Consider the following 14,489-nt stretch of genomic DNA (forward strand, 5'->3'; position numbering starts at 1 on the left):
GTCGGACACGCAATGTTGCAAGCACACGTACTGTGGTCTGCCAGTCAGGTAATCAAGAATCCATGATACCAGGGAAGCATCCACCTGCATCGCTGTCAGCTTCTCCCCCAGCAGAGCAGGGCGGATGGTGTTGAACGCACTGAAGAAGTCAAAAAACATGACCCTCACAGTGCTCGCTGGCTTGTCCAGGTGAGCGTAGACACGGTTCAGCAGGTAGACGATGGCATCCTCAACTCCTAGTCGGGGCTGGTAGGCGAACTGGAGGGGATCCAAGTGTGGCCTGACCATAGGCCGGAGCAGCTCCAGAACAAGTCTCTCCAGGGTCTTCATGGTGTGGGAGGTCAATGCCACCGGTCTGTAGTCATTGAGGCCGCTGGGGCGCGGCGTCTTCGGCACAGGGATGAGGCAGGACGTCTTCCACAGTACAGGAACCCTCCGGAGCCTCAGGCTCAGGTTGAATACTTGGTGAAGTACTCCACATAGCTGAGGGGCACAGGCTTTGAGCACCCTGGTACTGAAACTATCGGGTCCTGCAGCCTTGCTTGGGTTGAGACGTTAAATCTCTCCAGTTTCAGCACATCCTTTCTAAGATGTGCCAAAAACTGCTCACAATGCTCCAAGTGACGCCTCACCAGTGCTCTGTAAAGTCTCAACATTACATCCTTGTTTTTATATTCTAGTCCTCTTGAAATGAATGCTAGCATTGCATTTGCCTTCCACACCACAGACTCAACCTGCAAATTAACCTTTATGGAATCCTGCAGAATGACTCCCAAGTCCCTTTGCACCTCAGTTTTTGTATTTTCTCTCCACTTAGAAAATAGTCAACTCTTTCATTTCTTCTACCAAAGTGCATGACCATACATTTTCCGACACTGTACTCCATCTGCAATTTCTTTGTCCATTCTCCTAATATGTTTAAGTCTTTCTGGAGCCTCTACTTCCTCGAAACTACCTGCCCTTCCATCTATCTTCATATCACCTTCAAGCCTTGCAACAAAGCCAACTAGTCCATCACCCAAATCACTGATATATACTGTGAAAAAAAAGATCAGTCCCAGCACAGACCCCTGTGGAACACCACTAGTCACCAGCAGCCAACCGGAAAAGACTCCCTTTATTCCCGCTCTTTGCCTCCTGGCAATCAGCCACTGCTTTATCCATGCTAGAATCCATACCAAAATACCATGGTCTCGTAGCCTCATGTGTGACACCTTCTCAAAGGCTTTCCGAAAATCCAAGTGCACATCATCAATCGATTGTGCTTATTATTTCTTCAAAGAATTCCAACAAATTTGTCAGACAAAATTTTCCCTTGACGAAACCATGCTGACTACAGCCTATTTTAATATGTGCCTTCAGGTACTCTGACACCTCATCCTTAATAATATGGTAACTTCACAAACTTCATGACCCTGACACCTGGAACTTCTACCACACTGCTAGCGTTTTCCACAGTGAAGACTGACACAAAATACTTATTCAGTTTGTTACCATTTCATTCTCCCTATTATTACTTTTTCAGCATCATTTTCCTGTGGTTTGATATCTACTCTTGCCTCTCTTTTACACTTTATGTATATGAAGAAATGTTTGGTATCCTCTTTAATATTATTAGCTAGCTCACTTTTATATTCTGTCTTTACCTTGTTTTAGTTGCGTTCTGTTGGTTTTTAAAAACTTCCTAATCTTCTAACTTCCCACTAATTTTTGCTCTGTTACATGGTCTTCAGCTTTTATGTTGACTTTGGCTTCTCTTGTTAGCTACAGTTGTGTTATCTTTCCTTTAGAATACTTCTTCTCTTCGGGATGTATAGATCCTGTGCCTCCCAAATTGTTTCCAGAAATTCCAGCCTTTGCTGCTCTGCCGTCATCCCTGCCAGTGTTCTTTTCCAATCAATTCTGGCCAACTCCTCTCTCATGATTCCCTTTACTCCACTGTAGTACTGATACATCTGACTTTAGTTTCTCCTTCTCAAATTTCAGGGTGAATTCCATCGCCTTCCCCTAAAGGTTCCTTTACCTTAAGCTCTCTAATCAATTCTGGTTCATTGCACAACACCCAATCCAGCTGATCCCCTGATGGGCTCAACCACGAGTTGCTCTAAAAAGCCATCTCATAGGCACTCTAGAATCCAGCACAACCTGATTTTTCCAATCTACCTATATATTGAAGTCCCCCATGACTATTGTAACATTGCACTTTTGGCATACCTTTTCTATCTCCCATTGTAATTTGTAGGCCACATCCTTACTACTGTCTGGGGATCTGTATACTACTCCCCTCAGGGTCTTTTTATCCTTGCAGTTCCTTAGCTCCATCCACAATGATTCAACATCTTCCAACCATATGTCACCTCTTTCTAATGATTTGGTTTCATTTTTTACCAACAGAGCATCGTCTGCCTTCCTGTCTGTCCTTTTGATACAATGTGTATCCTTGGACCTTAAGCTCCCAGCTATAATCTTCTTTCAGCCGCTATTCAGTGATGTCTACACCATCATACCTACTAATCAGCAACTGTGTTTCAAGTTCATCTATCTTATTCCATACACTGCATGCATTCAAATAGAACACCTTTGGTCATGTATTCACCCGTTTTAAATTTTGATCACCTTTTACGTTGCAACTCATCCTGTTGACTGCAATTTTGCCCTATCAACAGCCTCTCTTCACCACACCTGGCATAAGAGAATTTCCTAAAGCAGCTGTTCTTAAACCGGAATCCATGGACCCCTTGTTTAATGACATTGGTCCGTGGCATAAAAACAGTTGGGAACCATTGCCCTAAAGGTTAACTTGCAGGCTGAGCCAGTGGCAAGGAAAACAAATGCAATGTTAGCATTCATTTCAAAAGAACTAGAATATAAAGCTGAAGTTTTATAAGGCATCAATAAGACCACCCTTAGAGTATTGTGAGAAGTTTTCAGCCCCATTTCTAAGAAAGGATGAGCTGGCATTGGTAAGGGTGCAGAGGAGGTTTACGAGAGTGATCCCAGGAATTAAAGTATGAGGGGCATTTGATGGCTCTGGTCCTGTACTCACTGGAGTTTAGAAGAATGAGGGAGGATATCATCAGAACCTATCAAATATTGATAGGCCTAGACTGAATGGACGTGCAGAGGATGTTTCCTGTAGTGGGGGAGTCTGGGGCCAAAGGGCACAACCTCAGAATACAAGGATGTCCCTTTAGAACCGCGATGAAGAGGAATTTCCTTAGCCAAAAAGTGGTGAATCTGTGGAACTTCTTGCCACGGACAACTGCGGAGGCCAATTTATTGGGTGTATTTAAAATGTAGGTTGATTCGTCAGGGTTTTAAATGTTGCAGGGAGAAGGCAAGAGAATAGGGTTGAGAGGGTTTATAAATCAGTCATGATGGAATGGTGGAGCAGACTCAATGGGCCAAATGATCTAATTCTGCTCCTATGTCTTATGATCTTAAAAATGAAAGTAAGCTACACCTGGACAAGCAGTAGAATCACCAAGGCACAGATGGCCAAGGACCTAACATGAGGTAATTGGGATTAGTATAGGTAGGTGAAATGGTCAGCATGGACAATGTGGGCTGAATGGCCCATTTTGTGACTATGACACCATTGCTCCAAGGGCGGACAATAAATGTTGGGCTCCATGGCAACCCTTATGTGATGACAACACGGACTGGTGATGGGAGTTGCCCACCCACACACCTCAGATGCAAGCAATACGTACGTTGACAGTCATTTCCGCAGTGAAGTCCTGGTTTAGGTTCTCCACGGAGCCATTAACTTTATCATAGAGTTGGCCAAAGTTAGAGTCCACTGGGATCCGGTCCTTGCACCAGGGGGTCATCACTGCAACAGAAGAGTTAGCACAGTTACTCCCAGGACAACACACTCAAATAAGGCTCTGCTGTGGACTGAAAACGCACTCCTGCAGTCAGGCACAGAATGAAACTCCCTCCACACAGTCCCATCACGTATTCCTGGAATCAGAGACGAGTGAAGCTCCCTCCACACAGTCCTGTCACACACTCACAAATATCTGAAGATGCTGGAAATCTGAGCATCACACACAAAGTGCTGGAGGAACTCAATAGGCCAGGCAGCATCTAGGAAAAGAACACAGTTGACGGTAGACTGTATTCTTTTCCTAGATGCTGCCTGACTGTCTGAGTTCCTCCAGCATTTTGTGTGTGTCGCCCATCACGCACTCCCAGGATCAGACACAGAGTGAAGCTCGCTCTACACCATCCCAACACGCATTCCCGGTGTCAGTTACAGAGTGAGGCTCTCTCTGCACTGTCCCATCACACACTCCCGGGGTCAGACAGAATGTAACTTGCTCTACACCCTGCCATCACACACTCACTACTGGGGCTGGTGGGTCCTGGAGATGGGTGGTGGAGGGATCTGGCCGGGCAGACTGTCTGGCAATGTTTAGGGGTATGTCTGTACCTGGGTAACCATTGAGTGGGAACACATGCTGTCCACGGCGACCATAGAGGTGTTCTGGGACCATTGGACTCCACAGCGGGTTAGTGCCATCATTGACAGAGATGGAAACATTTTAGTTTAACGTTGTTTGTCTAGTGGTTGTGCAGTAATTGTGTTCATCACTGGATTGTATATATGGAGCACTGAATTTGTAATAAAGATATTTTGTAAAAGAAAGGACACGGTATTTTGCAAGATCGCACATGGTAGGCTGGTTCAGAAGGTTAATATATATATATGGGATCCATGGCAAGCTGGCAAATTGGATCTAAACTTGGTTTGGTGATAGGAGGCAAAGGGTTGTAGTGGAAAGAAATTTGTCTGTTTTCCTGTAACTACAGATATTGGTGCCAGGACCCTTGTGGTTTGTGATATATATTAACGACTCGGGTGTGAACGTAGGAGGTAGGATTGGTAAGTTTGTAAATGACACAAAGGTTGTTGGTGTTGCGGATCACTGAGCAAGATTGTCCAGGGTAACAACAAAATATGGACCAGGTAGAAAGTTGAGTGGAGTGTTTGCAGATGGAATTTATTCCTGACAAATATGAGGTGATGCACATTGGAAAGTCGGATAGTAGTCGGCCAAGTACAGTGAATGATGGGGTGCTACTGAATGTTGATGAACAGAGAGACCTTGGGGTTCAAGTCCATAGTTCCCTGAAAGTGACAATGCCAATAGACAGTATGGTGCTTCTTGGGTTGGCTGAGCCCCTGGTTGACCACAAGTGTTGCATCCTATCTGCCTACGTGATTCTACATTTAAACGTTTACATTAATGGCGGGTCTCTCTTTCTGCCATTACAGACATTTACACCACACGCTGCATCCGCAAAGCTAATAGCATCATGAAGGACTCCATGCACCCCTCATACAAACTCTTCTCCCTCCTGCCATCTGGCAAAAGGTACCGAAGCATTCGGGCTGTCACGACCAGACTGTGCAACAGTTTCTTCCCCTAAGCCATTAGACTCCTCAATTCCCAGAGTCTAGTCTGACACCAACCTACACAACACTCACTCAACTGAACACCACTCCACACCCTTTGCAATTTTTGCTCATTTCTTTCTCAATTCCTGCTGAAACATTGTTTACATTTACATCATTTATTATTATATTGTAATTTGTCCTTTACTGTGCCCATTGTCTTGTTTATTAATTATTGTACCGTCTTGCACTGTTTTGTGCACTTTATGTAGTCCCGTGTAGGTCTGAAGTCTAGTGTAGTTTTGTGTTGTTTCATGTACAACCATGGTCCTGGAGGAATGTTGTCTCGTTTTTACTGTGTACTGTACCAGCAGTTCTGGTCGAAATGACAATAAAAGCAACTTGACTTGACTTGAAGTACTCAAATAGGCAGGGTAGAGAAGGATGCAGAATTAATGGCAACAGGAGGGAATAGTGTAGTGGTTTAAAAAGGCCGGCATGGTTGTGATGGGCCAAAAGGCCTGTTACCACTCCATGACTCTGACCTCCTCACATGCCAGGAGTATGCAAGACGGTGATTGGAGAGGTATTGGTGAAAAAGCTGATGGTAACCTTACCTTTCATGATGTCACACATAAAATCGAATACCATCGGGACGCAGAAGAGGTGATTGAAGATAGGGATAGGTATTTTGTTGAGGCACGCTACGTGTTTCTGATCGAACCACATCCTGCAACGCCGGATCCCTTTTTTAACAATGGCTGCAGCGAAAGGAAGATTGTATTTTACTTTATGATGTCCCCTCCCAATCCCAGCTTGTGAACTGAGAGTAGACAACAGTCTAAGCACAGCAGGATGCCAGAGGGAGCAAAATTTTGTTCCTTGACCAATTTTTGTTGGGGGGAGGGCAGTGTTATAGCCCCAGGAGAAACACCCCTCCCTGCTTGTCTTGCAGTTTATGGGATCACACACACCCAGCTGAGAGGGCATCTGGTTCAAAGTCATTCCCTTCCTCAAGTCCGCCCCTCCCCAACACGGTGCTCCCTCCTCACCACCCCTCCCACAACATGGTGCTCCCTCCTCACCACCCTTCCACCCCTCCCACAACACGGTGCTCCCTCCTCACCACCCCTCCCACAACACGGTGCTCCCTCCTCACCACCCCTCCACCCCTCCCACAACACCGTGCTCCCTCCTCACCACCCCTCCCACAGTGTGGAGCTGCCTCCTCACCACCCCTCCCACAACACGGTGCTCCCTCCTCACTGCCCTTCCCACAACACGGTGCTCCCTCCTCACCGCCCCTCCCACAACATGGTGCTCCCTCCTCACTGCCCCTCCCACAGTGTGGAGCTCCCTCCTCACCGCCCCTCCCACAACACGGTGCTCCCTCCTCACCGCCCCTCCCACAACATGGTTCTCCCTCCTCACTGCCCCTCCCACAGTGTGGAGCTCCCTCCTCACCGCCCCTCCCACAACACGGTGCTCCCTCCTCACTGCCCCTTCCTGTCATTCAGTAATTGGGCATGAAAACAGGCCCTTTGGCCCACCAAGACCATGCTGACCATCAACCCACATCTACGCATCACCCGCCCACATTCCAGCATCTACAGTTAAGGATGAAGCTATCAAGGATACTTTATGGACTGTGTACACCTATTACAATTTGCCATCGCGTGTTGGTCTGGGCTCGACAAAATTCTTCAGTTGTGCCGTGGAGAGCATTCTAACTGGTTGCATTGCCGTCTGGTATGGAGGGCCCACGGCACAGGGTCGGAAAGATGCTGCAGAAGGTTGTAAACTCAGCCAGCTCCATCATGGGCACCAGCCTCCCCACCACTGAGGACATCTTCAAAAGGCGATGCCTCAAGAAGGCAGTGCCCATCATTAAGGACCCCCATCACCCAGGACATGCCCTCTTCTCATTGCTGCCAACAAGAAGGAGGTGTGTGTGTGTGTGTGTGTGTGTGTGTGTGTGTGTGTATATATACACACACACACACACATATATATATATATATATATTTATATATACATACACACACACACACACACACACACTATTTATTGTACTTATTGTAATTCATTGTACTGCTACCACAAAACAACAAATTTCACGACATATACCAGTGATATTAAACCTGATATCCAACAAAAACTCTCTTGTTTCTCCATCTCTATAGGGCCACTCAGTCTTCTACACTCACGGTATCGAGTCCCAGCTCGCCCAACATCTCCCTAAAACTCACACCCTCCAGTCCTGAGTGAGCCGAAATCAGGGCTGGAGAACCTTTCTGAGAGCACGTGCCCAAATAGGTAATAATCTTTTAAACAATTTTCTCACGCGGCAGGGTAATTTTCAGCAAAGATTATCACTGATTAATGAATTCGTAACAATAATTATGGACTTTTTAAGAAAAAAGATGTTGCTTATTTTCATGAATTATTACAGTTAATATAAGTATACAGTGACACAGAAATAAGTGAAGCATTTTAGAAAACCTGTTCAAAAATAATTAATACTAATCTTTCAAAAAGACAATTGAAAAATAACATCATTTCTAAATAGTATTGTTATTGTAACCTTTTTCTATCTAAATGCAGAGGTATACATCAGGTCTGCAAGGAATCCAAAACGCGTCATCCAACATCACGCGTTCTCACAACCGTCTAGCGAGCACCAAGCCGGCGTGAGACGTTTCCTGTGAAACATCCCACCGCTCTCAAGTTGGACGAAAATCATTCGCTGCTTTATTTGGCAGTGACGATAATCATTATGCATCTTTTTTTTAAGGGAGTGGTTTTAAAGAATCGAGGGGCAGCACTGCATGCCACATGCCAATAAAACTGTCGCGCGTTGCCATATGTTCACCTCTTTGCACTGTTCAAAGTACAAACTTCAAAGTAAATTTATTATCAAATATGTACATCAGAATCAAAATCAGGTTTAATATCACCGGCATACGTGGTGAAATTTGTTAACTTTACTGCAGTGGGACAATGCAATACAAGAGAAATAGAGAAAAAAACTGAATTTCAGTAATTATATATACAGTGCATGTATTAGCTAAGATAAAATAACGTGAAAAAAACAGAAATAAATTTTTTAAAGGTAGTGAGGTAGTGTTCATGGGTTCTGTGTCCGCCTCCTTGAAGATGCCATATACCATATACTACCTTGGGTGTCATTTTCTTGCAGGCATTCACAACAGAACCAAGAAATACAACAGAATCAAGGAAAAACCACACAGAAAGACCGACTGATGTGCAAAGTAAGACAAACCATGCAAATACAAAATAATAATAATAATAATAATAAATAAATTATACTGAGAACATGAAGTCCTTGAAATGGAGTCCATAGGTTGAGGAATCAATTCAGTGTTAAGGTTGTCCAAGTTGCATGCCATCTTGGACAATGTCTCCCATCCACTACATACTGTACTGGGTGGGCACAGGAGTACATTCAGCCAGAGACTCATTCCACCGAGATGCAACACAGAGCGTCATAGGAAGTCATTCCTGCCTGTGGCCATCAAACTTTACAACTCCTCCCCGGAGGGTCAGACATCCTGAGCCAATAGGCTGGTCCTGGACTTATTTCCTGGCATAATTTAGATATTACTATTTAATTATTTATGGTTTTATTACTATTTAATTATTTATGGCACAACTGTAACAAAAACCAGTTTCCCCCGGGATCAATAAAGTATGACTATGACTATGAAGGTGAGTGAAGTTATCCATGCTGGTTCAGGCGCTGGATTTCAGAGTTCAATTCCAGCACAGTCTGTAAGGAACTCTGTGCGTCCTCCCCGTGGAATGTATGGGTTTTCCCCGAGTGCTCCGGTTTCCTCCCACAGTCCAAAGATGTACTAGCTAGGTTAATTGATCATTGTAAATTGTCTTGTGATTAGGCTAGGGTTAATCAGGGTTATCAGGGGTTGCTGGGGCACGGTGGCTCGAAGAACTGGAAGAGCCTACTCCATGCCCTATTGCTAAATAAATACCTGACGGATGCAGGGTAAGAACTATTCCTGAACCTGGTGGTGTGGGACCCACTCCATGCCCTATTGCTGAATAAATACCTGACGGATGCAGGGTAAGGACTATTCCTGAACCTGGTGGTGTGGGGTCTAAGGCTGCTGTAGCTCCTGTCTGATGGCAGCAGTGACAAGACAGCATGACAGGAGGGTGGTCGTTCTTGATGAAGGATACCGCTTTCTTGTGGCAGCGATCTGCTCAATGGTGGGGAGGGCTTTACCTGTGACGGGCTGGACTGTAGCCACCACCTTTTGTAAATATTCTGTTGCAGGCACTGTTTTGAATTGAATGACACGTTATGGCAGGGTGACCAAAACTGGACATAATACTCCACGTGTAGCCAATCAACGTCTTGTACCTCTGCAACATAACATCCCAAATCCTATGCTCAGTGCCCTGACTGGTGAAGGCCAGCGTGCCATCAATAAAATGGGGAAAGTGACTCACATTCACAACGCATCTTTGTCTTCTGCTCGAAGAGCTTCTGTGTGGTGAGGTTCCTTTCCTTGTCGCTCTGCTCCTTGGAGAAATCATAGCCCTCCTTTGAGATGATCTGATTATTGACCTCATTGAAAGAGTTCTTTACCTGCGTGGTGCCTTTGCCAAATTTCCGGCTGTCATCCTGAATGGAGCACAGAAAAGACATTAAATTGCCCCTCCCACAGCCCGATGCTCCCTCCTGTGGCACACCCTCCTCATCATTCCTCCCTCCCCAGTGATTCCACCTCCTCACTGCCCTCCCACCACACAGCGCTCTCTCCTCACTGCCCCTTCCGCAGTGCAGTGTTCCCTCCTCATCACCCTCCACGACTCACCCTCAACACTCCACAGTGCTCCCTTCTCAACACCCCTCTCACATCGCGGAACCCCCTCCTTGCTGTCCCTACTCATCGTTCCTCCCACCGCGTGGCTTTCCCCCCTCCAGCATGTCAGCACACCCCTTGCTGACCCTCACAGTGCGATACTGACACTCCTGCAGCACGGTATTGCCTCTTTACTGCCCTCCCCCCTCACTGCATCTCTCACAGTGCTCCTTTCTCACCACCCCGCAGTGCGGCACTCAGAAGGTATGAGGAGAGGATGAGTGAGTCTCAGGATGGGAAACAACACACAAACAGTGAGGAGGCTGAGAGAGAAAGGAGCAGGGAGAGGAGAGCAGGGCGTACAAACGATTAGCTGAAGGAGGAAAAGGGCAGGGAGTGGAATGAGGGATGTGGAACAGGTAGGGATGTGAAGGTAAGGTCAGGGAAAGGAAGCGAGGAACATGGGAAATGTGTGTTAAACGGGAAGATGGACTGAGGTACGAGGAAGAGGCTTGGGCAGAACGGTGAACTAGGTGGGCAGAGGGTGAGACAGTCAAAGAGAGGCAAAGTATTTTTATTTTTACTTATTTAGAGATAGAGCACAGAACAGGCCCTTCTGGTCCAACGAGTCACACTGCCCAGCAACTCACCTATTTAACCCAGGCCTAATCACAGAGCAATTTACAATGCCCAATTAACCTACCAGCTGGACGGGTGGGGTGGTAAGTAGGGTGCTCCAGACCATGGGTGGGGTGGTAAGGAGGGTGCTCCAGACCGTGGGTGGAGTGGTAAGGAGGGTGCTCCAGACCGCGGGTGGGGTGGTAAGTAGGGTGCTCCAGACCGCGGGTGGGGTGGTAAGTAGGGTGCTCCAGACCATGGGTGGGGTGTTCGGAGGGAGCACTACCTCATGGGTGGGGTGGTAAGTAGGGTGCTCCAGACCGCGGGTGGGGTGGTAAGTAGGGTGCTCCAGACCATGGGTGGGGTGTTCGGAGGGAGCACTACCTCATGGGTGGGATGGTAAGTAGGGTGCTCCAGACCGCAGGTGGGGTGGTAAGGAGGGTGCTCCAGACTGCGGGTGGGGTGGTAAGTAGGGTGCTCCAGACTGCGGGTGGGGTGGTAAGGAGGGTGCTCCAGACCGTGGGTGGAGTGGTAAGGAGGGTGCTCCAGACCGCAGGTGGGGTGGTAAGGAAGGAGAACTATCCCACAGGTGGGGTGGTAAGGAAGGAGTATTGTGATATGGTAGGGACATGGAGAAGGGGTAGGTTGATGGTGGGAAGATGGGGGGACGGTTGGAGGTGTGGAATCATGGGTGGAATCAAGGGTGAAGTGGGGACGGAGGAAGAGAATGGAGGGGGTAATGGAAAGAGGGGATGGAAGGGGGTGCAGGGGTGGAGGGGACAGGAGCAGAGGAAGGGAGGATGAGGGGTGAAGGAAGGGCATGGGGAGAGCAGCGTTGTGGGGAATGGGGTGAGAGGAGAGCACTGGGTTGGGACAGGACAGATGTTGGGAGGGTTCAGGGATGGGTTGGGGATGGAGGAGTAGGGGAAGGGAGGAGAATGGGAGGAGAGCAGTGGGAAGGGCAAGGAATGATAGGGGAGGAGCAGGGGAAGGGGTGAGGAGAAACAGGAAGGGGAGAGGGATGGGATGGCGAGGGGTGGGGGCAGAGGAGCAGGGTAGGGCCAGTGCTGCAGGTCCAGACCATCATGTTGAGGATAATGTTCTTCAAGGGATGGAGCATCAACTTCCATAGCAGCTTGGTGTGGTTAATCTGAAGCTCGACGGTGCAGCCCACCGACTCACTCACCACCTCGATGTTCTTCTCGATGTTCGACACGGGCCCTAACACCAAATTGTTTGGCGGGGGAAGAGAAGGTGGAACACTTCACACAAATAACAACGAATGGAATCACCCCATTACAACCTCAGTATCACAGGCCAACGGACGATCTGCGACTTGTGCGAGTTAACGGCTGGAACCGAACTGGTATTGGTAATTCGCTTATTATTGTCACAGGTATCGAGATGCAGTGAAAAGTTTCTGTCTGCCTGCCGCCCAGAAAGATCACTCCACACATAAACACAAGAGATCCCGCAGGTGCTGGAAATCCAGTGCAAAATACACAAAGTCTGGAGGAACTCAGCAGGTCGGCATCATCTGTGGAGGGAACAGGATAAGGGTTTGGCCCAAAATGTCAGTTGTTTATTCTCCTCCACAGACGCTATCTGACCTCCAGAAGGAGGGGTCACAGTTTGAGGATAGAGGGGAAGCCTTTTAGGACCGAGATTAGGAAAAACTTCTTCACACAGAGTGGTGAATCTGTGGAATTCTCTGCCACAGGAAACAGTTGAGGCCAGTTCATTGGCTATATTTAAGAGGGAGTTAGATATGGCCCTTGTGGCTAAAGGGATCAGGGGGTACGGAGGGAAGGCTGGTGCAGGGTTCTGAGTTGGATGATCAGCCATGATCGTACTGAATGGCGGTGCAGGCTTGAAGGGTCGAATGGCCTACTCCTGCACCTATTTTCTATGTTTCTATGTTTCTCCTCATCATTTTGTATTTGTTAATACATATATAAGTATGGAAAACAGAATGAAGAATAAAATGTTACAGTTAAAGAGTGAGTGTAGTGCAAGCAGACAGTAAGGTACAAGGACCACGATGAGCTAGATTGGGAGGTCAAGAGCTCACTGTATTATACTAGGGGTCCGTTCAATAGTCTGATAACAGTGACTCTTGAAGCAGCCCTTGACTATGGTGGTATGTGCTTTCTGGCTTTTGTATCTGCTGCCCAAAGAGAGAAGTTTGGGGTGGGTAAGGTCTTTGCCTATGCTGCCTGCTTTACTGAGGCAGCAAGAAGTGTAGACAGAGTCCTTGGAGGCCTTTCAGCACACAGGCCGGTGCTGAACCCCAGCAGAGAAATCTTGTTCATCCCAGACTCCCTGAAGCAGGGAATCTGTGCACAGCAAGACCCACAATCAGGAGAGGGATGTTCATTCGTAAATGCTTGGAGAAATAGCAGTGGCTCTGCACTTTTTACTCCCACCTGAGACACAGGGCCATGGCTTGATGTCAGACCCGAGCGGCAGCCCCTTCCATAATAAAACACACACTCGTCACTAACCCTCCCACCGCACAGTGCTCCTTCCTCACTGCCCCTCCCACAGCCTGGCTCTCCCTCCACCTCGTCCATCACACAGCGCGGCGTCCCCCTTCAAAGCCTCTCCCACAGTCCATCACTCACTCTTCACTGCCTCTCCACAGCGCTGCGCTCCTTCCCCAATGCACCTCCCACCTCCCGTAGTGCGGCACTCACTCTTCAATGCCCCTCGTGTAGCGGGCCGATCCGTCCTTACCGCCCCTGGTGCAGCATGGCGCTCCCTCCTCGCTACCCTCATCTGCCGGAATGCCTGAAGCGGGACACGAACCCACGGGTGCGAGGGCTGATACCTGCCAATTGATGTACTGAAGACAACAACCCTACCTAACCACCACATCTGCGGACACCCTCATCCATTTCCCAGCCCCTCCTGATTCCAGCCATTCTGAGCTCCAAGCCGGCCTCATTGTCCCACCTCAACATTCAAAATAAATTTATTACCAAAGTACATATATGTCACCATATACTACCCTGAGATTCATTTTCTTGCAGGCATTCACAGGAAAGAAAAGAAATACAATAGAATTTTATGACAAACTATACATAAACAGACAAAGAAAGGCAAACAATCAGTGTGCTGAAGACAACAAACTGGTGCAAGTAAAAACAATACTGAGAACACGAGTTGTAATGACTCCTCGAAGGTGGATTCTGTACGCCATAGAATCGGTTCAGAATAGTGGTGAGTGAAGTTAACCTCGCTGGTTCAGGTGCCTGATGGTTGAAGGGTAATAACTGTTCCCGAACCCGGCGGTGTGGGACCTGCCTTACGTACCTTCTGCCCGATGGTAGTAGCAAGTATAGAACATGGCATAGCAGGCCGTGAAGCAGCCGATTATTTCCCACCGCTGCCTGTAGGGAGTTTGTGATATTGTGGGTTTCCTCCGGGAGTTCTGGACTCCTCGCACAGTCCAAAGTCGTACCGGTTGGTAGGTTAATTGTAAAGTGTCTCATGATTAAACTGGGTATTGCCTGGTGGCACAGCTCGAAGGGTCAGAAGGGCCTGTTCGGTGCCATATCTCAATAAATAAATAAATCGAACGGATACTCTCTGCTGTGCATCTACAGAGGTTTACCAAG

General features: G+C 47.6%; 1 protein-coding gene across 1 annotated transcript in view; it reads right to left on the minus strand.

Moving 5' to 3' along the window:
• The window catches only part of dcst1 (DC-STAMP domain containing 1), a 52,560-nt gene that overhangs the window by 35,111 nt on the left and 2,960 nt on the right, over window positions 1-14,489 (minus strand). Inside the window, exons 2-5 of the mRNA XM_072251694.1 lie at window positions 11,951-12,090; window positions 9,896-10,070; window positions 6,022-6,165; window positions 3,714-3,835 (exon numbers count right to left, since the gene is read on the minus strand). Of these exons, the coding sequence (XP_072107795.1) occupies window positions 3,714-3,835; window positions 6,022-6,165; window positions 9,896-10,070; window positions 11,951-12,090 (581 nt within the window). The remainder of the gene's footprint in view (window positions 1-3,713; window positions 3,836-6,021; window positions 6,166-9,895; window positions 10,071-11,950; window positions 12,091-14,489) is intronic.

Source organism: Mobula birostris, chromosome 2 (assembly GCF_030028105.1).
Source record: "Mobula birostris isolate sMobBir1 chromosome 2, sMobBir1.hap1, whole genome shotgun sequence".
NCBI lineage: Eukaryota > Metazoa > Chordata > Chondrichthyes > Myliobatiformes > Myliobatidae > Mobula > Mobula birostris.